The 26,867-nt window shown below is 44.6% G+C and overlaps 1 protein-coding gene and 1 non-coding gene across 3 annotated transcripts in view; one reads left to right on the top strand and one right to left on the bottom strand.

The window, feature by feature from the left end:
• Positions 1–26,867, bottom strand: part of PRKAR2A (protein kinase cAMP-dependent type II regulatory subunit alpha) — a 67,362-nt gene that overhangs the window by 16,111 nt on the left and 24,384 nt on the right. For both annotated transcript variants that reach the window (XM_066351802.1, XM_066351801.1), the window contains exons 5-8: positions 14,987–15,093; positions 8,907–9,060; positions 3,061–3,162; positions 2,824–2,898 (exon numbers count right to left, since the gene is read on the bottom strand). In XM_066351802.1, coding sequence (XP_066207899.1) covers positions 2,824–2,898; positions 3,061–3,162; positions 8,907–9,060; positions 14,987–15,093 — 438 coding nt within the window. The remainder of the gene's footprint in view (positions 1–2,823; positions 2,899–3,060; positions 3,163–8,906; positions 9,061–14,986; positions 15,094–26,867) is intronic.
• Positions 25,801–25,877, top strand: TRNAV-GAC (transfer RNA valine (anticodon GAC)). The gene has a single exon. It is a non-coding gene; the product is annotated as a tRNA-Val (tRNA).

Here is a 26,867-nt window from a genome sequence, read left to right as displayed (position 1 = left end):
GCCTGAGTGCAGGCTCATCCAGCTTGAGCACGGGATCATAGACTAGACACCATTGTCTCTGGCTTGAGCCCAAGGTCACTGTCTTGAGCAAGGGGTCACTGACTCTGCTGTAGCCCCCTGGTCAAGGCACGTATGAGAAAGCAATCAATGAACAACTAAGGTGCTGCAACTATGAGCTGATGCTTCTCATCTCTCTCCCTTCTTGTCTGTCCCTATCTGTCCCTCTCTCTGTCTCTGTCATATGCACACATACACACAAAACACTGTGGCTTCTCATACCTCTTGACATATCTCCTGAAGGCCTGGGGCTTTCAGGATGAAGCAGAAGTCCTTTTGGGGATAAATTAAAATACCTCAGATTCAGAAGCAAATGTGGCCAGTTAATATGTCCCACTCCTGCAACTTGACACTGCATTCTTACCATATTAGGGTCCCTACCCGGGAACGCAGCTTGATACCCACATACCCTTGCTCCTATTGTTCTCTTGCCCCTGAAAGACCTTTCCCTAACCTCAACTGCTGAAATTGTACTTGTTCTGTAAGCCCAATTCAAATGTCATTTCCTCCATGAAACCATATGGAGTACTTCCTTTTCTATATTATCCCTGTCATATGAACCTTCATTATAGAGCTTATATCTGGTCCTATTTGTCTATCTTAATGTTTATAGGATCAAACCAAGTTCTAATTAAAAGAATTAATAGGATGGTTCCTAGAAAACAAAGGCTTTAGAGATGCCACTAGAGTATTTTGTTAGTGTGTTTTTCTCTGGGAGCTTCTCTTTCTGTCCTTTTTCTTTTTTTAATGTTTTTTGTTTTGTTTTTTGTTTTTTTAATTTTTTATTTATTCATTTTAGAGAGGAGAGGGAGAGACAGAGAAAGAGAGAGAGAGAGAGAGAGAGAGAGAGGAGAGACAGAGAGAGAGAAGGGGGGGAGGAGCTGGAAGCATCAACTCCCATATGTGCCTTGACCAGGTAAGCCCAGGGTTTCAAACCGGCAACTTCAGCATTTCCAGGTCGACGCTTTATCCACTGCGCCACCACAGGTCAGGCTCTTTCTCCCCTTCTGTGATAAGACTGATTAGTCCCTGTGGTGCTAGTCAGGTAAACTACACCCACAGGCCCCAAGGGTGGGCCTGACACTCAGGCTTGACCAATCTGAGTCTTTCCTCCTCCTAGACCCAGCTCTGAGTTCAAGGATGAACACAACACCCAATCCAGATGAACCAGATATATGTATTTCCAGTGCTCTGCCTGATGGAACCACAGGCAGAGAAGTTTCTGCCTGACAGTCTGTAATCCTCTTTACATATACAGGCACATTTCGTTTTATTGCGCTGATTTTATACATGGAAGTTTTGTGGCAAGCCTGGAGCAAGAAAGCCTACGGCCACCATTTTTCCAAGAGCATCTGCTCACTCTGTGTCTGTTATATTTTAGTAATTCTCTCAATACTTCAAACTTCTTCATTCATTACTATATTTGTTATAGCGATTTATGTTCAGTGATCTTTGATGTTACTAGGACAAGATCTAATAGCAAAAAGATTATGACTTGCTGAAGGCTCAGAAGATGGTGAGCATTTTTTAGTAATAAAGTATTTATTTATTTATTTATTTTTTTATTCATTTTAGAGAGGAGAGAGACAGAGGAGAGAGAGAGAGAGAGAAGGGGGGAGGAGCTGGAAGCATCAACTCCCATATGTGCCTTGACCAGGCAAGCCCAGGGTTTTGAACCGGCGACCTCAGCATTTCTAGGTCGACGCTTTATCCACTGCGCCACCACAGGTCAGGCCAGTAATAAAGTATTTTTAAGTTAAGGTATGTACATTTTTTTAACTGTTTTTTTTTTTTTTTTTTTTTTTTTTACAGAGACAGAGAGAGAGTCAGATAGGGACAGACAGACAGGAACAGAGAGAGATGAGAAGCATCAATTATTTTTTGTTGCGACACCTTAGTTGTTTATTGATTGCTTTCTCATATGTGCCTTGACCGTGGGCCTTCAGCAGACTGAGTAACCCCTTGCTTGAGCCAGCGACCTTGTGTCTAAGCTGCTGAGCTTTGCTCAAACCAGATGAACCTGTGCTCAAGCTGGGGACTATGGGGTCTTGAACCTGAGTCCTCCGCATCCCAGTCCGACACTCCATCCACTGCACCACCGCCTGGTCAGGCTGTACATTTTTTTTTTTGACATAATGCTATATTGCTCACTTAACAGAATATAGTATAATGTAAACATAACTTTTATATGCACTGGAAACCAAACATTTTACATGACTGACTCCCTTTACTGCAATATTCGCTTTATGGCAGTGGTCTAGAACCCAACCTGTAATATATCCAAGGTATGCCTATAATTAAAAATGCAAATATAGCAGACAAGAAAAATTATTACATAGTACTCATCACAATGATCCTGTGCATCTTATGGTGATCCTTAAAGTACCCAAAAATAACATGAGAAAAGGCACAAAAGAAACACTAAAGACACCTCATAAATCTGGTAAATCACTAAAGATTAGCTAAGAGTCTACCTGTGTGTCAAACATAGAAGATAAAGGGCACAACTCTTCGACCTTCCCCAGGTTTTAATGGCCATGAATGAAGCCTACTTAGGGTCAAAAGAAAGTAACATCCACAAAAACAAACACCAGAAGCCAAGGAAAGCTGAAAGAAGGCAACAGATTGGCATATTAGTGAAACGCACATCAATGGGCTTCAGAATACTCTGCAGGAGTGTGCCCTAGTGCCTAGTAACATGAGCCCCCAAAAGCGAGAGGACAAATGATGCACTAGTCCTTTAGGAGGTGACAACTTCCCCCTCACCTGAGTGATTATACGCTCTCCATTCTTATAGTTCTTCTCTCCTATTACATCCACAATCTTCATTCGTTCTGACACCTAAAACAAGAGACATACAAATTATAAGGGAAAAACATCACAAATATTATCTATACAACACAGAAATGGTTTGGAATAGTTTGATTTGAAAACCTAACAACAGAATAGTTTGGATAGCTTTTCTTAACTCCCCATAAACAGTCTTATTCAAACAGACTTTACCTCTAGTGATTTCAGGAGGGGCACAGACTCAATAAACGATTCAAACGTCTTCCGCTTTTTTGCATTGTTTTTCACTATGATTCTTCTGAAAGTCACACGGTCCTGCAAGAAAGATTTTGAAAATTCTGGTATATGCTTGTGTAAGAGAATACCTACAGTTTAATTAACTGGGTAACAGCAAATATTAGACGACTATGAAAGTTACTAAATCAGATATTCCAATCTGAGTTGTCACTCAGAGAGAAAGAACTGTAGGCTGAGCCAGACAGATGGCACACAAGCTGTTGCTTGCTATGTAGTACTCAACGGGTGCCACCTATGGGTCACACAGTATAAAATGAAAAAGTCCCAATCAAATATTTGTAAGCTTAGTCAGTCACTGTTCAATGTGAAAAAATGCACCCTCAAAAAAGCAGATAAAGCCTGACCAGGCAGTGGTGCAGTGGATGGAGTGTCAGACTGGGATGCGGAAGACCCAGGTTCGAGAACCCGAGGTTGCCAGCTTGAGCACGGGCTCATCTGGTTTGAGCAAAAGCTCACGAGCTTGATTGAGCCCAAGGTCGCTGGCTCGAGCAAGTGGTTACTCGGTCTGCTGACAGCCCGTGGTCAAGGCACATATGAGAAAGCAATCAATGAACAACTAAGGTGTTGCAACGAAAAACTAATGATTGATGCTTCTCATCTCTCCGTTCCTTTCTATCCCTCTCTCTGACTCTCCCTCTGTCTCTGTAAAAAAAAAAAAGAAAAGAAAAAAGCAGATAAAACATTCACATGGATTTTGCTCTCAAGGACTTCACAATCTCAATGAGGAGACAATATAAAATACATAGATATAAAAAAGTTTATAGTTCAAAATATTTTATAGTTCAAGATGGCATATGAAATAAACTATACTGCTCACAAAAATTAGGGGATATTTATTGCTTCATATTCATTCTGAAATATCCCCTAATTTTTGTGAGCAGTATAGATGAACTATAGAGACAAAATAAGTGCCAAACTTTCTGAAGAGAAAGGGAGTGATCAAGGATAATTTTGTTGCAAAAATATACATTTATCTGGGACCTGAAGAAGGATAGAATTTAAATGAAAAGAGAGACAGAGGAGGAAACTCAAGATGGAAGGCAGGCATGTAAAAGGTACCCTGACCCCAGCAAGTCATGAATTCAGACTCAGGACACAGTTAACCGGAGCTATAGCCAGGCACCTCTCAGATACGTGGGTGGGACATACACCCAGGAGAATGTTAATGGATTAGTTTTAGGCTCCCCAATTTGTAAGCAGTTATTTGCACCTATGTTAGTTTTTCTTCTACCTCAGGCTGTCACTAATGGAAAGATTGTTCTGAGTACAGTAATGACATGCTAAAGCCTGGCAGGATGAAAAACAGTAAGACTAGCCCTGGCTGGGAAGCTCAGTTGGTAGAACATCATCCAGAAGCACAGAGGTTGTCATTCAACCCCTGGTCAGGGCACATATGTAAACAGATCAACATTCCTGTCTTCCTCTCTCCATTCCTCTCTCTCTAAAGTCAATAAAATAAACATTAAAAAAAAAAACCCAGCAAGGGCTAAGGGCATGTTAAACTGTAGGTTTACTATTTTAGCTTTTTTTTGGTGAGAAGAGGGGATATAGTGAGGCAGACTCCTGCATGAGCCCCGAACAGGATCCACTTGGCAACCCCAACCTGGGGCCAATGCTCCAGTACTGAGCTATTTTTTTTTTTTCCAGAAGCTGGAAACAGGGAGGCAGTCAGACAGACTCCCCCATGCGCCCGACCAGGATCTACCTGGCATGCCCACCAGGGGGCGATGCTCTGCCCATCTTGGGGCATCGCTCTGCAGCAATCAGAGCCATTCTAGCGCCTGAGGCAGAGGCCACAGAGCCATCCTCAGCGCCCGGGCAAACTTTGCTCCAGTGGAGCCTTGGCTGCAGGAGGGGAAGAGAGAGAGAGAGAGAGAGAGGAAGGAGAGGGGGAGGGGTGGAGAAGCAGATGGGCACTTCTCCTGTGTGCCCAGGTCGGGAATCGAACCTGGGACTCCTGCACGCCAGGCCGACGCTCTACCACTGAGCCAACCGGCCAGGGCCAGTAATGAGCTATTTTTAGCACCCGAGGGTGATGTGCTCTCCAAGGGAGCTATCCTCAGCACCTGGGGCCATGCTCAAATCAATCAAGCCACTGGCTGTGGAAAGGGAAGGGGAAGAGAAGGGTGAGAGGGAGCAGGGAGAAGCAGATGGTCAGTTCTCCTGTGCCAGGACTGGGAATCAAACCCAGGATGTCCATATGCTGGGCCAATGCTCTATCCACTGAGCCATCAGCCAGAGTCTCTCTTTCTCTCTCTCTCTTTTTTTTTTTTTTTTTTCCCTGAAGCTGGAAACGGGGAGAGACAGTCAGACAAACTCCCGCATGCGCCCGACCGGGATCCACCCGGCACGCCCACCAGGGGCACGCTCTGCCCACCAGGGGGCGATGCTCAGCCCCTCCGGGGTGTCGCTCTGCCGCGACCAGAGCCACTCTAGCGCATGGGGCAGAGGCCAAGGAGCCATCCCCAGCGCCCGGGCCATCTTTGCTCCAATAGAAAAGATGGCTCCAATAGAGCCTTGGCTGTGGGAGGGGAAGAGAGAGACAGAGAGGAAGGAGGGGGTGGGGGAGGAGAAGCAAATGGGCGTTTCTCCTATGTGCCCTGGCCGGGAATCGATCCCAGGTCCCCCGCACGCCAGGCCGACGCTCTACCGCTGAGCCAACCGGCCAGGGCCTCTTTCTCTTTTTTTAAATTGATTTTAGAGACACAGAGAGGAGGATGGCAGGGGAGAGAAACATCCATTTGTTGTTCCACTTATTTGTGCATTCATTGTTGATTCTTGTATGTGTCTGACCAGGGTCAAACCCTCATCTTTGGAGTACTGAAACGATGCTCAGTGTTTTCCTTTCTTTCCTTCTTTTTTCTTCTTTTCCAAGTGAGAGGAGGGAAGAGAGAGATAGACTCCCGCATGTGCCCTGCCCTGGATCCACCCAGGAAACCTGGTCTGGGGCCAATGATCTGACCATCTGGGGCCATGCTTACAACTGAGCTATTTTTAGCACCTGAGGTAGGGGCTCCATGGAGCCATCCTCACCACTCAGAGCTGATGAGTTCAAACCAATCGAGCCATGGCTGTGGGAGGGAGAGAGAGAGAGAGAATGGGGAGGTGAGGGGTGGAGAAGCAGATAGTCACTTCTCCTGTGTGCCCTGACTGGGAATCAAACCTGGGGCTTCCACGTGCCAGGCCAATACTCTACCACTGAACTACCTGGCCAGGGCTATTTTAACATTCTCGATGATGGGTTAAATAATACATAGAAGATAACTAAGTGAGGCTGTCTAAATGGGCTTCACCAGGTTATACTCCATTAATTACAGAATTACCAGGCCCAGGCCTATGCCATGTTTATCTATCTACCTTATAGAAGAAGTCACTTACTGCACCTTACACACCTGGTGTGAGCCAGGGCATATTCCTACCCTCTCTCCCTAAACTGCTGTACAAATAATGTCTATGCTCTCTAGCATTTTGCCAGACTCTGCCTTTTCTTTATCTGTCTGCTTGAAAAGAACTAGTTAATCTCTGATTGCTATAATGGGCTGCATTACATATCATTACTTTTTTGTTACTGATTTTTTTCTTAGGAGAGAGAGGAAGTGAGGGAGAGAGAGACAAAAAGAGAAACAGTGATTCATTGTTCCACTTACTCATGCTGTCACTGGTTGAGTCTTTTATGTGCCCTGACCGGGGATTGAACCTGCAACCTCGGCATGTTGGGATGACGCCTCTAACCAACTGAACTACCTGGCCAGGGCCATGCCACTACATTTTTGAAGTCCAAGGTTAGAAGTGTATCACTTGGGACCTGGCCATTTGGCTCAGTGGATAGAGCATCAGCCCGGCATTGAGAAGTCCTGGGTTTGACTCCCAGTCAAGGGACACAAGGGACACACATGAGAAATGAACAAATGTTTTTCTTTCCCTCCCTCTCCTCCTTCTCTTCCCCTCTCACAGCCATTGGCTTGATTGGTTCAACCGTCAGTCCCTGTGCTGAGGATAGCTCCGGTGGTCCAAGCACCAGCCTCAGGCACTGAGGATAACTCAGTTGATTCAAGCATTGTCCCAGACAGCCCCAGATCGGGGGTAGCGGGTAGATCCTGGTCAGGGCGCATATGGGAGTCTGTCTATCTCCCCTCCTTTCACTTAAAAAGAAAAAAAGAAAGAAGCCTATCACTTAAAATATCACTGTTACACTTTGGAATATTACTCTATTATCTTTTTTTTTTTTTTGTATTTTTCTGAAGCTAGAAACGGGGAGAGACAGTCAGACAGACTCCCGCATGTGCCCGACCGGGATCCACCCGGCACGCCCACCAGGGGGCATCGCTCTGCTGCAACCAGAGCCACTCTAGTGCCTGAGGCAGAGGCCACAGAGCCATTCCCCAGCGCCCGGGCCATCTTTGCTCCAATGGAGCCTTGGCTGCGGGAGGGGAAGAGAGAGACAGAGAGGAAGGCGCGGCAGAGGGGTGGAGAAGCAAATGGGCGCTTCTCCTGTGTGCCCTGGCCGGGAATTGAACCTGGCACTTCTGCACGCCAGGCCGACACTCTACCACTGAGCCAATCGGCCAGGGCTCTATTATCTTTAGAATTAGTTTCTACCTGTTTGCTGGGCCAACCTAGGCCAAGAGTGCTGTAGAAAGAAGACAATTAGCCCTGGCCAGTTGGCTCAGCGGTAGAGCGTCGGCCTGGCGTGCAGAAGTCCCGGGTTCGATTCCCGGCCAGGGCACATAGGAGAAGCGTCCATTTGCTTCTCCACCCCTCCCCTCCTTCCTCTCTGTCTCTCTCTTCCCCTCCCGCAGCCAAGGCTCCATTGGAGCAAAAGATGGCCCGGGCGCTGGGGATGGCTCCTTGGCCTCTGCCCCAGGCGCTAGAGTGGCTCTGGTCGTGGCAGAGCGTCGCCCCTGGTGGGCGTGCCCCTGGTGGATCCAGGTCGGGCGCATGCGGGAGTCTGTCTGACTGTCTCTCCCCGTTTCCAGCTTCAGAAAAATACAAAAAAATTAAAAAAAATAATAATAATAAATAAATAAATAAATAAATGAAATGTGATTTCATTTGAGGAAATATGTTGATAATTCTATAGTATATATTTAATTCCGTGTGTAAGGTAAATAGAAACAAATTACCATGGATGTCAATGTTTTAAAAGTAAAATTTGGAATTTGTACAAGAGGATAATTATTTTGTTCAAGAAGGAAGTGAGTTCTTCATTTTGATGGAAGGTGGGTCATGTAACAATAAAGGATAGAGATCACAGTTGTGCTATGCTTAAGACAGTCTAGGAAAATTCTCTTTCCCAACTACGGCCATCACCCTTTCTAGTCATCTAACTCTCTTGAATACTGGCATGAGCCAATGCACAAGTAGATGATTAAGCGTAGAGAAAAGTTAGTCCTAGGGCAGCCAGCGATGCAAAGCACTTGACAGAGCTTTCAATGACTTGTTTTCCTAGGCTGTCTCTTGTGTCGAGTTTGCCCACCCCACCACCCGCATGTCTCATAAAGACACACAGAAAATGCAGTAAGAGCTGACACAACTGCAAGGTCATAAGACCTAGTCAACTGCCCTGTAATTGGGATTAAATAGTTTACTGAAAAATTATTTTAGAAAAATCAAAAAATACATTGGTATAAGACCTCCCACAATTGTGTCTTTCAGACAACAGGCTATAAAATACAGTGTTAGTCAACAGCCCAAGGACAGAGACCAGGAGTAAAGGCAATTAATACTGTGTTCCATGCAAGGGGGCCATTTCTCTAACTCACCAGTCCCCAAAGGGAGCCTTCTGAAGTGGCGACAATGGTAGCAGCCCTTGGGGTGTTGTACATCAGAGCCAGTTCTCCAAAACTTCCACGGTTGTCATACTGACCAACAGAGCGGGTTTGCTTATCTTTTGTAACTAGAATATCGTAAGTTCCCCTGAAAGGATAACAAGACACAATTGAACTGGCAGGTGGTACATGAATATAAGGTATATACGATAGAAAACATTGTTAGAGGGGATTCCCAATAGAGTTTTGCATTTTGACTCTGTATTCTGTGACCTTGCTAAACTCAATTATTAGTTCTAGTAGTTTTGCAGCACTGTTGGGATGTTCTACAGGGTCCTGTCATCTGCGAAACGAGTTTTATATCTTCTTTTCCAATTTATATGCCTGCTCTCTTTCTCTTCCTCTTTTCCTTTTTTTCTTTGCCTTATTGCACTGATTAGGACCACATACAGTATTAAATAGAAGTGGTGAGAGCAGACATCCTTGTCTTATTCTTGATCTTAAAAGGGAAAACATTCAATCTTTCACCATTAAGAATCATGTTGCCTGACCAGTGGTGGCACAATGGATAGAGCATAGACCTGGGACAATGAGGGCCCAGGTTTGAAACCCTGAGGTCACCAGCTTGAGCATGGGATCATCCAGCTTAAGCACAGGCTCAACAGCTTGAGTGAGGGGTTGCCAGCTTGAGCCCAAATGTCACTGGCTTGAAGTTCAAGGTCACTGGATTTAGCAAGGAGTCACTGGCTCGGCTGAAGCCCCAGGTCATCAAGGCACGTATGAGAAGCAATCAATGAACAAGTAAAGTGACACAACTACGAGTTGATGCTTCTCCTCTCTCTCCGTTCCTATATATCTCTGCCTCTGTCACTAAAAAGTAGAATGATGTTAGCTGTAGGTTTTTTGTAAAAAATGCCTTTGATCAGGTTGGGAAAAAGTCCCTTCTGTTTCTAGTTTACAGAGAATTTTTAACAAGGAAAGGTGTTGAATTTGGTCAAATACTTTACCTGCAGATAATGAAATAAATGACTATATGGTTTTTTTTTTTGTAGTCTGTTGTAAACTAGACTGTAGAACTGATTAAAATAAATAATAAAATAAAATTTCTATTTGTTGATAATGATTGCTAAATAAAAATATTCAGAACTGACAAGCATTTGGAGAAACAGGCACTCCCAATATACCACTGAGACAAACATAAATATGATATTTCTGCAAGATAACTAACATAGAGCAAATTCCTTAAAGAGATCCTTTACATAACAACTTCATTGTTAGTTGGTATTCTAGAGGACAGAGGAAGCATTTGAGATCTTGCTCTCACCTGACCTGTTGTGGTGCAGTGGACGAAATGTTGACCTGGAATCTGAGGTCTGTGGTCTGAAACCTGGGCTTGCCCAGTCAAGGCACATACAGGAAGCAACTACTATGGAATCTTGCTCTCTTGCTCTCCACCTCTGACCTCATTTCTCAAATAAACTCTTACAAAAATTCTCCACAGGTTTGTATGTTTCTTTTCTTTTTTTTCTCACGAGAGAGACACAGAGACAGAGTCAAGGACAGACAGGAAGGAGAGAGATAAGCATCAACTCATAGTTGCGGCACTTTAGTTGTTCACTGATTGTATCTCACATGCCTTGACCCAGGGGGTGGGGACTCCAGCTGAGCCAGTGGCTGCTTGCTCAAGCCAGAGACTCTGGGCTGAAGTCAGCAACCTTGGGGCTTAAGCTGGTGACTTCGGGGTTTTGAACCTGGGTCCTCGGCATCCCAGGTCAACACTCTATCCACAGCACCACCACCTGGTCAGACTGGATGTTTCTTACATCAAAATTTGTAATAGTATGGCAGGGTTCTGAAGAAGCCACCCAGTCCCGTCTGTAGACTCAAACTCAGTGCAGGTACAAAAAAGGTCCCACTGTGACCCATTGGCTTCCCAGCTCACATTAAGTGAACCTGGGTGAGTTTCTCTCGGAATTTGTGGGCCTCCTAGCTTTAAGTAGCAGGGTCGTGATTTTATCTGACCTGTTTTTACACCCTTGATGTGGATAAGGTTTGAGATAATAACCCAGGGGGAAAGAAATGGGTTGCTGCTTTTCATTTTGGTTTTTACTTTGATTGTTCACTGAGAGTCTGAACAAAATCTCTGCTGGTTAAATAAGAGACTAAACCCTCTTTAGCTCTGAGAAATAAAGGACACTTGCTTCCCCAACCTGAATAGCCAATGAAATGAGAAGTTATTCAGATCCCCAAACCCGAGGTGGCAGAGATGGCGCTGCAAAGGAGCCAGCGCAGCAGCCCCACTGATCCCAGGGAAGCCGGCAGGGGCAGGAGTGGGTTCACCCTGAGAGCGGGGCCATGCTTGGGAAGTGTTATGGCTCCAGTGGTATCCCATAAACTCTCACTGGCCCAAGCTCAAGGACTCTTAGGTGATTAAGTATCTTCCTGGGGTTGCCTGAGGAAAAATATCCTCAGGTATAAAGCAGTCATATAGGGATACAAGAAAAAATACTGTAAAAATACTGTAAAAGGAGATAATAAAAAATACTGAAAAAAAGATTTAACTATAGGATGGTCACCAGGTATAACATTCCAGCAAAAAATTACAATTTAATCTGATAATAGTAAGGGATAGGTCAAATATATGTCTATATTCATGTTGATTCAATATAAATGATGACAGAGAATAATATTGCATCCCATGACAAATACTTAAAGTAGGTTTTAAAATTAGGCCACACAACAATGTAAGATCCAACATAAAAAGTATACATATGTAAATGTAATAAAGAGTCAACTCCATTTTTTATGTCTGGCTGTAATAACTTTCAAGCCCTACCACTCCAATCCACCTTCCTTTTCTTTCCCATATCTGGGAAAGCTGGTAAGAAAGCTCTGTGCTCTCTCCTTGGGCACTGATGGGATATTCAAGCAACACAAGTGCCAGCCCATGCATAAGAACACCCTCACCCAGTCCCACCTTAGAAGCACCATGAAATTCCAAGCCAGTCACCCCTTCCCAATGTCTCAAGTCATTTTTGGACTTCTTGGGAGCTTGCCTTGCTCTCTCTAAAAAGCCTCATGATATTGAGTAAGAAACCTTTATATTCCTTCTTATTAAGTGTGTGTTATCAGTCACAGCATCTGAACTAAATTTGGGGTAATGGATATATTCTACTAATAAATTTATGGCTAAATTACTTTCTTCCTTTTCTTTTTTAATTTCCTAAATTTCCTATAAAGAGCCTCTACTTGTCAGATAAAATCATTAAGTATCGTAAGTTAAGACGCTGAGAATAAAACCAATGAACTCAAGTACCAGCTATGTGGCACCAACCCTGCTCTTAAGGGAGCTCACAACTCAGTAAGGAAGCTGTCCTGTACTAAACCTGGCGGAGAAGGCAAAAGTAACGAGGCCATGAATGGGAAATGGAATTCAGAATAAATTCATTGATGTTTTCAGTCTCTCCTCCAGGAGACACCAGCTACTTAATTTTGGCAATGATATAAAACCATTTCAGGCAGCTGCAAAGCAGAGTGGTTTTCTTTCTGTTTTTTTGTTTGTTTGTTTGTTGTTGTTTTTTTAACAGAGATAGAGTCAGAGAGAGAGACAGATAGGGACAGACAGATAGGAACAGAGAGAGACAAGAAGCATCAATCATCAGTTTTTCATTGTGACACCTTAGTTGTTCATTGATTGCTTCCTCATATGTGCCTTGACCATGGGCCTTCAGCAGACCGAGTAATTCCTCACTCAAGCCAGTGACCTTGGATCCAAGCTGGTGAGCTTTGCTCAAACCAGATGAGCCCACGCTCAAGTTGGTGACCTCGGGGTTTCGAACCTGGGTCCTCTGCATCCTAGTGTGATGCTCTATCCACTGCGCCTCCGCCTGGTCAGGCAAAGCAGAGTCTTTTTTATTTTTTATTTATTTATTTATTTATTTTTGTATTTTTCTGAAGCTAGAAACGGGGAGAGACAGTCAGACAGACTCCCGCATGCGCCCGACCGGGATCCATCCGGCACGCCCACCAGGGGGCGATGCTCTGCCCCTTCCGGGGGTCGCTTCATTGCGACCAGAGCCACTCTAGCGCCTGGGGTAGAGGCCAAGGAGCCATCCCCAGCGCCCTGGCCATCTTTGCTCCAATGGAGCCTTGGCTGCGGGAGGGGAAGAGAGAGACAGAGAGGAAGGAGAGGGGGAGGGGTGGAGAAGCAGATGGGCGCTTCTCCTGTGTGCCCTGGCCGGGAATCGAACCCGGGACTTCTGCACGCCAGGCCGATGCTCTACCACTGAGCCAACCGGCCAGGGCAAGCAGAGTCTTTTTTAATCTTTCCAACTCTGGTCCTCTCCCAAGTAATGGAACATATTTTTATCATTGTTGTTACCACCCCATTATGTAAAATTATCTATTTAAGGGTCTGTATCTCCAACAGATGAGGGTTTTTTTAGGTCAGGAACTGTATCATTTTACTTGAATCATGGCATACAAAAGATAATCCCTCTCATTTGCACATGTAACAAATCATCCCCTTTGTAGATAGGCATTTCAACCTCTTAGCTACAGACACATGCGAGGGGTGCTTTCTGGGATATCCGAGTTGGTGGGAGCACACATGGCAGAGCAAGGGAGAGAGGTGGCTGATTGAGTTGGTAATATAACTTAGGAGATATTATTTGTAGTATCTTTACCCTTTTAAACAAGACCTTTTTTCTGTTACACTGTCACAGATATCAAGAACCCAAAGACTATCCAAGGAGCAAGAAGGTTTTCTGTTCATGAATCTGGGTGAGAAAAGGCTTGACAAAAAAGGGAACCAACTGAATCTGGTACAACTACTCGAAGGAGATGAAAAGAATCTCGAAAATCAGGAAAACAGTTGCAAAAATTTGAATGTCTGTACAGTAGATGCTGGTACCACATAAAGGTCAATTTCTGGTTTTTATAATTGTTCTGTGCTTATAAAGAATGTCCTATATTTATGTAACACACACTGAAGTACTGCAGAAGTACTGCAACTTACTCTCAAATAATTAATAAAGCAAACGTGGTAAAACATTAACCTGGGAATCTACTTTTATGAGAATTTAACGTTTCTGTAACTGAAATTACTTCAAACTAAAAAAATTTTAAAATAACAAGTTATTGTGTGAGGCAACATTTTATTGATCTTTTTTTTATTGATTTGAGAGAGAGAGAGAAAGAAAGACAGACAGGAAGGGGGAAAGGGAGAGGGAGAAAAGAGATGAGAAGCATCAACTCATAGTTGCTTCACTTTAGTCATTCACTGATTGCTTCTTACACATGCGAGTGGGGATCTCAAGCCAGTGACCTCTTGATCAAGCAATCAACTTTGGGCTCAAGCCAGAGATCATGGGATCATGTCGATGATCCCTCAGCTCAAGCTAGCGACCCATGCTCAAGCTTGTGAGCTTGTGCTCAAGTCCATGACCTCAGGATTTCAAATCAGGGACCTCAGAATCCTAGATCGACACTCTATCCAACTGTGCCACTACCGGTCAGTCAACATGTTATTGATCTTAAACTCTGGTGAGGGTGTTCCTTTCAGGACTAAGAGCATGTCATAAGGAGTCCCCCACATTATACTAACAGCTCAAGAAGTTAGGACACACTAAGGTGAGCAGGTCAAATGCACATATTTTTCCAACATGGCTTGTACCTAGAACAGAGCTGGAACAGAACCAGAACGGGCGAGAGGTTGAGGCAGTCTCCTCCTCTATAAAATGAGGCTAGGATTGAAAAATCTGGATGATAACACAGCATCACAGCTATTCTTCAGTAAATCAATTCCCTTGAACAATGGCAAATAACATGTTTATAACTCTTGCCTAACTGTAAAGAATTTCTACTGTAGATAGTGGCAACCCAAGTATGCGGTGTACTGGGGACTCAGGACAGCAGTAGACAGAGAGGGGTAGGCTGTGGATAGACTGGGCAAGCTCTAGGAGGCTTGCTCATCTGCCTAAGGCCTCTCTGAAGAAGGCATAGGGTAAAGCGCTTGTCCTGAATCATGAATTGTATTAAGTGTAGCCACACAATGGCAAAGCTCCATCTCCTACCGTTCTATGACATAAAAGTTGTCTCCGTCATCTCCTTGGTCAATAACATGCTCATCAACTTTGACTATCCTTTCAAACATGGCATCGAGTACTTGAGAAAGCTGTTCCTGCAGGATACACACAAGGAGAAAAGATAGCTTTTATATTTGATGGAAAAAAATGACTATGCTTATCTCAGTTTGTGATTACATGGTAGAAGCCCCTAAATCAGACTATTTTTCACATTTAAGCAGAAACTTAAGAACTGCCTGAAACTGAACAGTTGCTAAGTTGTTTTTTTTTAAATAATTTTATTTTTTTAATGGGGTGACATCAATAAATCAGGATACATATATTCAAAGATAACAAGTCCAGGTTATCTTGTCGTTCAATTATGTTGCATACCCATCACCCAAAGTCAGATTGTCCTCTGTCACCTTCTATCTAGTTTTCTTGCTAAGTTTTTTGAAGCAGTATTGCTTTGAAAAAGTGTTCCATAATTTAAGCAAAAATAGGTATCTAAAAGATGGTGCCCATTCTCCCATCCATAACCGCATGGCTGTTATTGACCCTGACGGCTCCACTATGTCATATGCAAAGCCATATGATACCACCTTCCTATAGGTGTTAACAGAATCATCAGATCTAAGGCGCTGGGGTGGCATTAGAGGTTAAATTTTGGAGCAGTACAACTACTCTGACTAGTCAAGGACATTATTTTACCTCTGAGCCTCAGTTTTTTTCATATGTATTAAAGGAGTTTAATAAATAGTTTCTAGCTCATCAATTTTTATGACTAAAGGAGAAAAATCTAAGGAAAGTATTACATAACTGGTACTTAAGAAATGAGATCTAGCCTGACCTGTGGTGGCGCAGTGGATAAAGTGTCGACCTGGAATGCTGAGGTCACCGGTTCGAAACCCTGGGCTTGCCTGGTCAAGGTACATATGGGAGTTGATGCTTCCTGCTCCTCCCCCCTTTCTCTCACTCTCTCTCCTCTCTAAAAATTAATAATAAAAAAAAAAAGTAAAAAAAAAAAAAAATTAAAAAATCAAAAAACAAATAAACAAAAAAAAAACTGATGACTGATGCTTCTCATTTCTCTCCATTCCTGTCTGTTTCTAGCTATCCCTCTCTCTGCCTCTATTAAAAAAAAATAAAAAAGAAACTTTAAAAAAAAAAAAAAAGAAAGAAAGAAATGAGATCTATTATACAGCTAATATTGCTTCAATAATTTCTTTTTTTTTTAGTGGCAGAGACAGAGAGAGTCAGAGAGAGGGACAGATAGGGATAGACAGGAAGGGAGAGAGATGAGAAACATCAATTCTTTGTTGCAGCACCTTAGTTGTTCATTGATTGATTTCTCATATGTGCCTTGACTGGGGCCTACAAGCAGACCAAGTGACTCCTTGCTCAAGCCAGCGACCTTGGGCTCAAGCTGGTGACCTTGGAGTCTCGAACCTGGGTCCTCCACATCCCAGTCTGACACTCTATCCACTGCGCCACCACCTGGTCAGGCAATTTTTTGTATTTATTTTTTGAGAGAGTGAGACATAAGAAGAGAGAGAGAGGGGGTGAGAAGCATCAACTCTAGCTGCTTCATTTCAGTTGTGCCTTGATTGCTTCAATCATTTCTATACAACATGTACAATTAATTACCTACCAATATTACCTTCCACAACCAGAAGGTAACTATGTACCAATAAGTATAATGGAAACAAAACAATGTTATTAAATTCTAACAAAACATTAGTTTCAGTCTAGGGCCTCTGTCAGGCAGGGAGATCAATGACTATCGGGGGCACTAAAGAATACCAGCTTCAACTCAAAGACTTTCTCTTTGGAGGATGTGCATTGAAGACCTGGCCAGGAAATTATTTTACTGCCGCATAATTTCAGGTGATTTATTAGTGTTCTGTCAGTGTGACCAGATTACCTAAAATAACTGAGTATCACTAAAAAGCATCTCTTTAGTTCCACAGTTCCATGTAAACTGAATACTGCACAAGCTGACAAATACTAAAAAGGCTTTCACTCATGTGCTGTCTACTCGTGTAGAATGTGAACCCAGTATTGTCAGAAATCTCATGTTTAAATAGTCATGCACTGAATAATGATGTTTTAGTCGATGATGGTCTAAATATACGATGGTGCCCCAGTAAGATTATAATGGAGGTAAAAAGCTCCTATCACCTAGTGAGGTTATAGCTATCTTAACATTATAGCATAACACATTGCATGTTTGTGGCGATGACGGTGTAAATAAACCACTGTGCTGCCAGTTGGATAGCACATACGATTATATATAGTATACTAGAAAGCCTGGCGGTCATATGAAATGACCGCTGTTCTAGATATTATAAATTGTAATTAAAATGATTTGTGCAAAGGTGTCTGCTAATTCAAACTGAATTACCCAGGGCAGGCAGCGAGGACGCCCCTTTGCTTACTGCCCCACGGGGTTTCCCCCTTCTACTTGCTTAATTGCTTAAAGTAGAGTGCAATGAAGGAAACCACTGGCGGTACATTTCTTAAGAGCCACCGCTAGCTCAATAAATAAAGGTGATTTAAATAATAAAATGTTAATTCACATGTCAAAGATCTCTTTGTACACAACATTTCTTGTGTAGATCTTTCCATCATTTTTAAGCTCTCCTTGCAGAGGACCATCAATTATTTTTAATTTTACGTCCGTTCTTTCACGAACTCTTGAACAGGCAACATAAAGTTGACCGTGTCCAAATGCAGGCTCAGGTAAAAAAATGCCAACACGCTTAAGCGTTTGGCCCTGAGACTTATTGATGGTCATAGTTGCAACATTGAGAAAATCCTTTCTTGGCACGGTCAAATCGATTAGTTTCTAACTTGAAGTTTAAGGACTGACAGTGTTCACATTTAATATTCATGTCACCAGAGGAATGCTCAAAAATGAAAGTTTCTCCGTTTGAAACTGTTTTAATCCTTTTTGCGTTTTGGTCAGCATTACTCTGTCATTTTTTTGCATTTCTCTCCTGCCTTTGTTCAAGGGACTCATTTTGTCGAGACAGGCTTTTTTGTCTTGCATCTGAGGCAAGCCTTGTTTCTCTGTACTCATCGGTCTCATTTTGCCGAGAAAGACGCATTTGCTCTGCAACTGAAGCAAGCCTTGTCTTTCTCTGCTCAGTGGTTTCTTTTTGTCGAGAAAGCTGTTTTTGTGCAGCTTTAGCTCCTTTTCTCTCCTCTTCAGTGCTGTATTTTCTAGGAGGCATTCTTAAAAGAAATTACGTTAAGATGTAGTTTTTATGTAAAACAGATGATTGCCAATGCAAACAAATGTTCACCTTCCCCCTGACCCGCTCAATTTGCATTCAGCCGTGGCAACTTCACTCTACTGGCTAGTACAGTTACGCAAGCAACCAATAAGCTATCGGCGACAAACAGACACTTAAACCGCATATAATAAAGATAACACTTGATGATGATAAACAACTATGTAACTGGCTTATGTATTTACTATACTATACTTTTTGTCATTAGAGTATACTCTTTCTATTTATAAAAAATGCCTATTTTGGGCCCTGGCCAGTTGGCTCAGTGGTAGAGCGTCAGCCTGGCATGCAGAAGTCCCAGGTTCGATTTCCGGCCAGGGCACACAGGAGAAGCGCCCATCTGCTTCTCCACCCCTCCCCCTCTCCTTCCTCTCTGTCTCTCTCTTCCCCTCCCGCAGCCAAGGCTCCACTGGAGCAAAGATGGCCTGGGTGCTGGGGATGGCTCCTTGGCCTCTGCCCCAGGCGCTAGAGTGGCTCTGGTCACGACAGAGCGACGCCCCGGAAGGGCAGAGCATTGCCCCCTGGTGGGCAGAGCGTCGCCCCCTGGTGGGCGTGCCGGGTGGATCCCGGTCGGGCACATGCGGGAGTCTGTCTGACTGTCTCTCCCCGTTTCCAGCTTCAGAAAAATACAAAAAAAAAAAAAAAAAAAGCCTATTTTGGCCCTAGCCGTTTGGCTAAGTGGTAGAGCGTCAGCCTGGCTTGTGGAAGTTCCAGGTTCGATTCCTGGACAGGGCACACAGGAGAGGTGCCCATCTGCTTCTCCACCCCTCCCTCTCTCCTTCCTCTCTGTCTCTCTCTTCCCCTCCCACAGCCAAGGCTTCACTGGACCAAAAGATGGCTCGGGCGCTGGGAATGGCTCCTTGGCCCCTGCCCCAGGCGCTAGAGTGGCTCTGGTTGTGACAGAGCGACTACCCGGATGGGCAGCGCATCGCCCCCTGGTGGGCGTGCCGGGTGGATCCCGGTCGGGCGCGTGCAGGTGTCTGTCTGACTGTCTCCCCATTTCCAGCTTCAGAAAAGTACAAAAAAAAATCTTTGTTCTTAAAAAATACATCATTAAATTTTTTTTTTAATTTCTTGAATTAGCCTGACCAGGCAGTGGCGCAGTGGATAGAGCGTCGAACTGAAACACGGAGGACCCAGGTTCGAGACCCCGAGGTCGCCAGCTTGAGCGCAGGCTCAACTGTTTTGAGCAAAAGCTCATCAGCTTGGACCCAAGGTCGCTGGCTCCAGCAAGGGGTTACTCGGTCTGCTGAAGGCCCGCAGTCAAGGCACATATGAGAAAGCAATCAATGAACAACTAAGGTGTCACAAGGAAAAACTGATGATTGATGCTTCTCACCTCTCTCCATTCCTGTCTGTCTATCCCTCTCTGACTCTCTGTCTCAGTAAAAAAATAATAATAATAATAAATAAATAAATTCTTGATTGAGTTTAGAGAGAGAGACACGGAAACATCAATTTTTTCTTGCATGTGCCCTGACGGGGTTAAACCAGCAACCTGTGTGCAGTAGGGCAACACTAACCCACCCAGCTTTTCAGGCTGGGGCGGAAAACACACCTTAAGGCAGTGGTCTCCAACCTTTTTTGGGCCACGGACCGGTTTAATGTCAGAAAATATTTTCACAGACCGACCTTTAGGGTGGGACGGATAAATGTATCACGTGACTGAGACAAGCATCAAGAGTGAGTCTTAGACGAATGTCACAGGGAATCTGGTAATTTTTTTTTTTTTTTTCTGAAGCTGAAAACGGGGAGAGACAGTCAGACAGACTCCCACATGTGCCCGACCGGGATCCACCCGGCACGCCCACCAGGGGCGACGCTCTGCCCACCAGGGGGCGATGCTCTGCCCCTCCGAGGCGTCGCTCTGCCGTGACCAGAGCCACTCTAGCGCCTGGGGCAGAGGCCAAGGAGCCATCCCCAGTGCCCGGGCCATCTTTGCTCCAATGGAGCCTTGGCTGCAGTAGGGGAAGAGAGAGACAGAGAGGAAGGGGGGGGGTGGAGAAGCAAATGGGCGCTTCTCCTATGTGCCCTGGCCGGGAATCGAACCCGGGTCCCCCACATGCCAGGCCGACGCTCTACTGCTGAGCCAACTGGCCAGGGCGGATTCTGGTCATTTTTTAAAACTAAAACATCGTTCAGACTCAAATATAAATAAAACGGAAATAACATAAGTTATTTATTCTTTCTCTGCAGACCGGTACCAAATGGCCCACGGACTGGTAGCGGTCCACGGCCCGAGGGTTAGGGACCATTGCCTTAAGGTATTCAGTGGCTTAAGCGTCATGCTATCATAAACATATTCACAAATGGCTATGAGCAAAATGAATAAAGCAGTTTATATGTGCTCATACATGTACACATATGCACATGAGAGAAAGTAAATGTGGCAAACCTTAACTCGTCAGTCTAGGTCAAAGGTATATAAAGAATCATGGCACTAATATTTTGAAATTTTTGTATATTTCAAAATTTTAAAACAGAGTTGGGAAATAAATTTTTAGAAATTGAGACAAATACACTCACTAGAATGGTTAACATTTAAAAAGAAAGAGTATTAAATATTGGTAAGAATATAGAACTGAGTATTTCTCATGTCATTGGAAAGGATGGTACAACTACTTTGGAAAAGAGCTGATTTTTATAGAATCAGACACATACCTACTCTATGACTCAACAATTTTGCCTTCAGGTATTTTACTAAAATGGGGAAAAAATTCACAAAACATCCATAGCATTATTCATAAGATATTTTAAAAAATGAGAAATAGATCAGGTATCTATCAATAGATAAATGGATAAGTAAACTGGTACTTTTATGTAATGAAATACTACTAATAAAAAGGAATGAACATCATCATCAACAATAAGACATACTGACATCATGGACCCTTTGGTATTATGCTCTGAGAAGTACACAATATAATTTCTGTGGCAGTTTGGACAAAAAATGTGTAACCATTTTCCAATCGTGAGAAAACATCAGACAAATTCAAACTGAGGTGTGTTCTCTAAGATAACTAACCAGTACTCTTCAAAGTGCCAGCATCATGAAAGACTAGAAATCATTGAAAACTGTCACAGACTTGAGCAGACTACGTAAGGAGAAATAACAACAAAATGCTACGTGGGAGTCTGGATTAGATCCTTAACCAGAAAGAAAAAAAAAATTTAGAAAATTAGTGAAATCTGCATGAAGTGGTGAAGGTTTGTAGTTTAAGTAGTATTGTAACATGAATTCCCTGGTTTTGATAATTGTACTATGGTTACATAAAATGTTAATAACTTGGGGAAGCTGGTTGAGGAATATATGGAATCTCTGTACATATTTTTGCATTTTTTGTGTGATATTAAAATTAATTCAAAATAAAAAGTAAAAAAAGAAAAAGGAATGAGCTACAAATACATGCAACAACATGCATGAACCTTAGAAACATTGTACTGAGTGAAAGAAGTCTCACACAAGAGAGTACACATACTGTGTGATTCCATTTGTGTGAAATCCTAGAACAGGCAAATTAATTTACATAGAATAAATCAAAATAGCAGTTACCTCAAGGAGGAAGGGGACAAGAACTGATCATGAAGGGGAATGATGGAACTTTCTGGAGTAGTGGCAATGTTCTCTATCTTGATAGGGGTTTGAATTACTCTTTTTTTTTTTTTTTTTTTTTTTAGCAATTTGTACTCAAACACAGGCTTTAATGGGCTTTTACTACATTTAAAAACATTACTAGGGGAAGGGTTCATAAGCTTCACAGAACTGCCAGGCGTCCCCAGCAGATGAAAGGTCAAGAATGCCTCTATCTGGCGTGTTCCAGGCGAGGCTGCTCTGCCCGCTGGGGCGTGGAGGGAAGCCCGCAGCGCTGAGCTGGGACTGATGAGGGGCCGCGGGAGGAGCAGAGCAGCCTGGAGTTGCTACTGAGATTGATACTGTCGTCACAGCCGAATCTCCACCGCCTCTCCATCCTCCGTGTGGATTCGTAGATGGCGGCCCAAATCTTTCATGCTGTGAACAGTTTTGAAGTGGCAACCTGGATAGCAACAGTTGAATGTCCTTTCTGCCAGGGTGGCCGTTGGTTCCTTTGACTCGGAGGGAAGAGCCACGGCCGGGGCTTTCTGGGCGTCACTGCTGTCGGTGGAGGGACAGCCTGGTTTCGGAGCATCGTGATCTAGTTCTGAAGCCAGTTCCCCGACCACCTCGCGGGTCGCCTCCGCCAACTCGGCGCGCGCAGGCTGCGGCTCCTCTCAGTGGAAGTGCCGGGGCTTAGTCTGCTTGCGCCGCGACATGGCGCAACGATCAGGGCTCCCAGCGAGTCCCATGTCCCGGCAATCGGGTTTGAATTATTGTACTTAAGTGTATGCTTTGGTCAAACCTCAGTAAAGAAAAGAAAAACCTCACTGAATGTACACTTACAACTTGTGCATTTTGCATGCACACTTTACATTAAAAAATTATAACAGCTATTGAGCTCTATCTAATTCATGGCATGCGTGCCAAAGTATTTAAGGGAAAGAATACTGATACCTGTAATTTACTCTGAAATGCACTGCCTAAAATACATAAGATGGGTTAATTAGGAGTCAACAAACAGCTGCCTGTTTTTATAAATAATGTTTTACTGGAACACAGCCACACCCTTGCATTTATTTATTGTCTATGGCTACTTTCTTGCTACAATAACAAAGTTGAGAAGTTGTGATGGAAATATTCACTATCTGGTTCGTGAAATAACAGTTTGTCAATCCCTTTGCTGAGGGATGGGTAGATAAATATAAAGAGCAAGCATAGTAAATGTTAAAGCAGTGACTAAATATGTGTTGCATAAAATTCTTTCAACTTTGTTATATTTGAATACTTTCATGATAAAATGTTAGAAAAATATAATTCAATCTAAAAATTCACTTATCGGCCCTGGCCGAGATTGGCTCAGCGGTACAGCGTCGGCCTGGCGTGCGGGGGACCCAGGTTCGATTCCCGGCCAGGGCACATAGGAGAAGCGCCCATTTGCTTCTCCACCCTCCCCTCCTTCCTCTCTGTCTCTCTCTTCCCCTCCCGCAGCCAAGGCTCCATTGGAGCAAAGATGGCCCGGGCGCTGGGGATGGCTCCTTGGCCTCTGCCCCAGGCGGCAGAGTGACGCCCTGGAGGGGCAGAGCGTTGCCCCTGGTGGGCGTGCCGGGTGGATCCCGGTCGGGCGCATGCGGGAGTCTGTCTGACTGTCTCTCCCTGTTTCCAGCTTCAGAAAAATACAAAAAAATAAAATAAAATAAAAATTCAGTTATCATTTTTTAACTAAAACGGTATTCTCCAGTTTCTGGCTGGTTGGCTGAATGGTAGAGGTTGGCCACCCAGCATGTTGAAGTCCCGGGTTCGATTCCTGGCCAGGGCACACAGAAGCACCCATCTGCTTCTCCACCTTTCCCCCTCTCTCTTCTCTCTATCTCTCTCTTCCCCTCCTGCAGCCAATGCTCCACTGGAGCAAAAGTTGGCCCAAGTGCTGAGGATAGCTCCAAGGCCTCACCTCAGGCACTAGAATGGCTCCAGTTGCAACAGAGCAACAGCCCAAATGGGCAGAGCATTGCCACCTAGTGGGCTTGCCAGGTGGATCCCAGTCGGGCTCATGTGGGAGTCTCTCTACTTCCCAGCTTCTCAATTAATTTAAAAAAAAAAAAAAAAAGGTATTCTCCAACATTAAGAAAACTCTGAGCCTGACCAGGCAGAGATGCTGTGGTGTTGACCTGGAACTCTGAGAACCCAGGTTCAAAAACCCAAGGTAGTCAGCTTCAGCATGGGATCACAGTCATGTCCTCATGGTCGTTGGTTTGAAGCCCTAGGTCCCTGGCTTGAGCAAGGGGTCACTGGCTTGGCTGCAGCCCCTGGTCAAGGAACGTATGAGAAAGCAATCAATGAACAACTAAAGTGCCACAACTACAAGTTGATGCTTCTCATCTCTCTCCCTTCCTGTCAGTCCCTCCGTCTCCTTTACTTAAAACATAAAATAAAAAGAAAATCTCAGATTATTAAAATGATATACAACTTTCCTTAGAACATCTGACAATATTAAGTTCACAAGGGGTTTTATTCATAGTAAAGAAGCCATTCCCCTTTCCATCAATACAGGTGGGTCTTCCAGAGAAAATAGCTGACAAAGACCAGTATTTCTCACAACCAGCCTTTCCTTGAGCTCATGATCCTTGTTTTGTTTTATTCAGCCTAAGACTAATTAGACTCTGGTTAATGTTCTAGACATTCCTATAAGCACACAGCTAGCAAACAGACTAGTTTACCAGGGATGGTTGATTCACTGACCGATATATCAAAGATTCATGTATGACCGGGCGGACTCCTGGGGAGGGCTGTGGGTATGTCTTCATAAGACTTATTTGCAGAAGCTAGCTTGACCAGGAGGTGGCGCAGTGGATACAGCGTCAAACTGGGATGCGGAGGACTCAGGTTCAAGACCCCTATGTCACCAGCTTGAGCGCAGGTTCATCTGGTTTGAGCAAAGCTCACCAGCTTGGACCCAAGGTTGCTGGCTCGAGCAAGGGGTTACTCGGTCTGCTGTAGCCCCACGGTCAAGGCACATATGAGAAAGCAATCAATGAACTAAGGTGTTGCAACGAAAAACTAACGATTGATGCTTCTCATTTCTCTCCGTTCCTGTCTGTCTGTCCCTATCTATCCCTCTCTCTGTAAAAAAACAAATTCCAAAAAACAAAAAAAAACATTTGCAGGAGCTGGGTACTACGAGAATTCTAATCCCATCCTTCCTGTCTCTGCATATTGGGGGGCTCCCCAGTAGGCGCAGTACCTCAGCCATTCCTGTGGCTTCAGTGTATGGCCCTCAAAGCAGAGAAGACACAGGAAATGAAGATTCCTTGTTTACGGGAGGTAGCCCCTGCTCTCTATTTCCACCAAGGGAGGAAACACAAGCCCACGCAGAGATCCCTATGCTGGGGCCCTGCAGACACACAGCACTCTGAGAGCACCCATGCCAAGGTCCTCATGCAGAAGCAATCCGAAGAGGTGCCCCACACCTAAGGTCTGAGAAGCAGTCACACACTTGCAGGGAGTAACCTGGCACTGATGAAGAGAATGCCACACTGACATCTCTGCAGAAATTATTCCGCAGCATGAATCCAGACCCTTCAAGCTAAGCCAAGGTCATGCAAACCTGAGCGCTTCCTTTATGCATGACCAAACTGCGTGGCAAACTCTAAAGTGTTTTCCTTTTTTCACTGATTTTATTTTTAAATTAATTTATGGTACTGATTTTTAGAGGGAAAAGGTAAGAGAGATAGAAACTTTGATCTGTTTCTGTATGTGTCCTAACCAAGGATTGAACCAACAACCTCTATGTATTGGGATGACTCTCTAACCCAGTGGTCGGCAAACCGCGTCTCGTGAGCCACATGCGGCTCTTTGGCCCCTTGAGGGTGGGCGCAAAGGCCAGCTTAGGCGTACCCTAATTAAGGTAATAACAATGTACCTACCTATATAGTTTAAGTTTAAAAAATCTGGCTCTCGCCCTGGCCGGTTGGCTCAGCGGTAGAGCGTCGGCCTGACATGCGGGGGGACCCGGGTTCGATTCCCGGCCAGGGCACATAGGAGAAGCGCCTATTTGCTTCTCCACCCCCACCCCCTCCTTCCTCTCTGTCTCTCTCTTCCCCTCCCGCAGCCAAGGCTCCACTGGAGCAAAGATGGCCCGGGCGCTGGGGATGGCTCCTTGGCCTCTGCCCCAGGCGCTAGAGTGGCTCTGGTCGTGGCACAGCGACCCCCCGGAGGGGCAGAGCATCGCCCCCTGGTGGGCAGAGCGTCACCCCCTGGTGGGCGTGCCGGGTGGATCCCGGTCGGGCGCATGCGGGAGTCTGTCTGACTGTCTCTCCCCGTTTCCAGCTTCAGAAAAATACAAAAAAAAAAAAAAAAAAATCTGGCTCTCTTGCCCTGGCCGGTTTGCTCAGCGGTAGAGCGTCGGCCTAGCATGCGGAGGACCCGGGTTCGATTCCCGGCCAGGGCACACAGGAGAAGCGCCCATTTGCTTCTCCACCCCTTCGCTGCGCCTTCTTCTCTGTCTCTCTCTTCCCCTCCCGCAGCCAAGGATCCATTGGAGCAAAGATGGCCCGGGCGCTGGGGATGGCTCTGTGGCCTCTGCCTCAGGCGCTAGAGTGGCTCTGGTCGCAACAAGGCGACGCCCAGGATGGGCAGAGCATCGCCCCATGGTGGGTGTGCCGGGTGGATCCCGGTCGGGCGCATGCGGGAGTCTGTCTGACTGTCTCTCCCTGTTTCCAGCTTCAGAAAAAAAAAAATGCAAAAAAAAAAAAAAATCTGGCTCTCAAGAGAAATTTCAATCCTTGTACTATTGATATTTGGCTCTGTTGACTAATGAGTTTGCCAACCACTGCTCTAACCAACCAAGCTTCCCATGCAGGGCTTTTGAAATTCATTTTGGAGAGGAAGGATGAGGGTGAAAAAGAGAGAGAGAGAGGAAAAAAAAGGGGGAGAGAGAAAGAAATGAAGAGAGGGATAGAGAGGGAAATATCAACTTATTGTATAACTGATTAATACATTCATTGGTTGATTCTTTTTTTTTTTA

This window comes from Saccopteryx leptura, chromosome 10 (assembly GCF_036850995.1).
Source record: "Saccopteryx leptura isolate mSacLep1 chromosome 10, mSacLep1_pri_phased_curated, whole genome shotgun sequence".
NCBI classification, from domain to species: Eukaryota; Metazoa; Chordata; class Mammalia; order Chiroptera; family Emballonuridae; genus Saccopteryx; species Saccopteryx leptura.
Note: the sequence above shows the minus strand (reverse complement) of the source record. Positions and strands in the feature narration are given on the sequence as shown.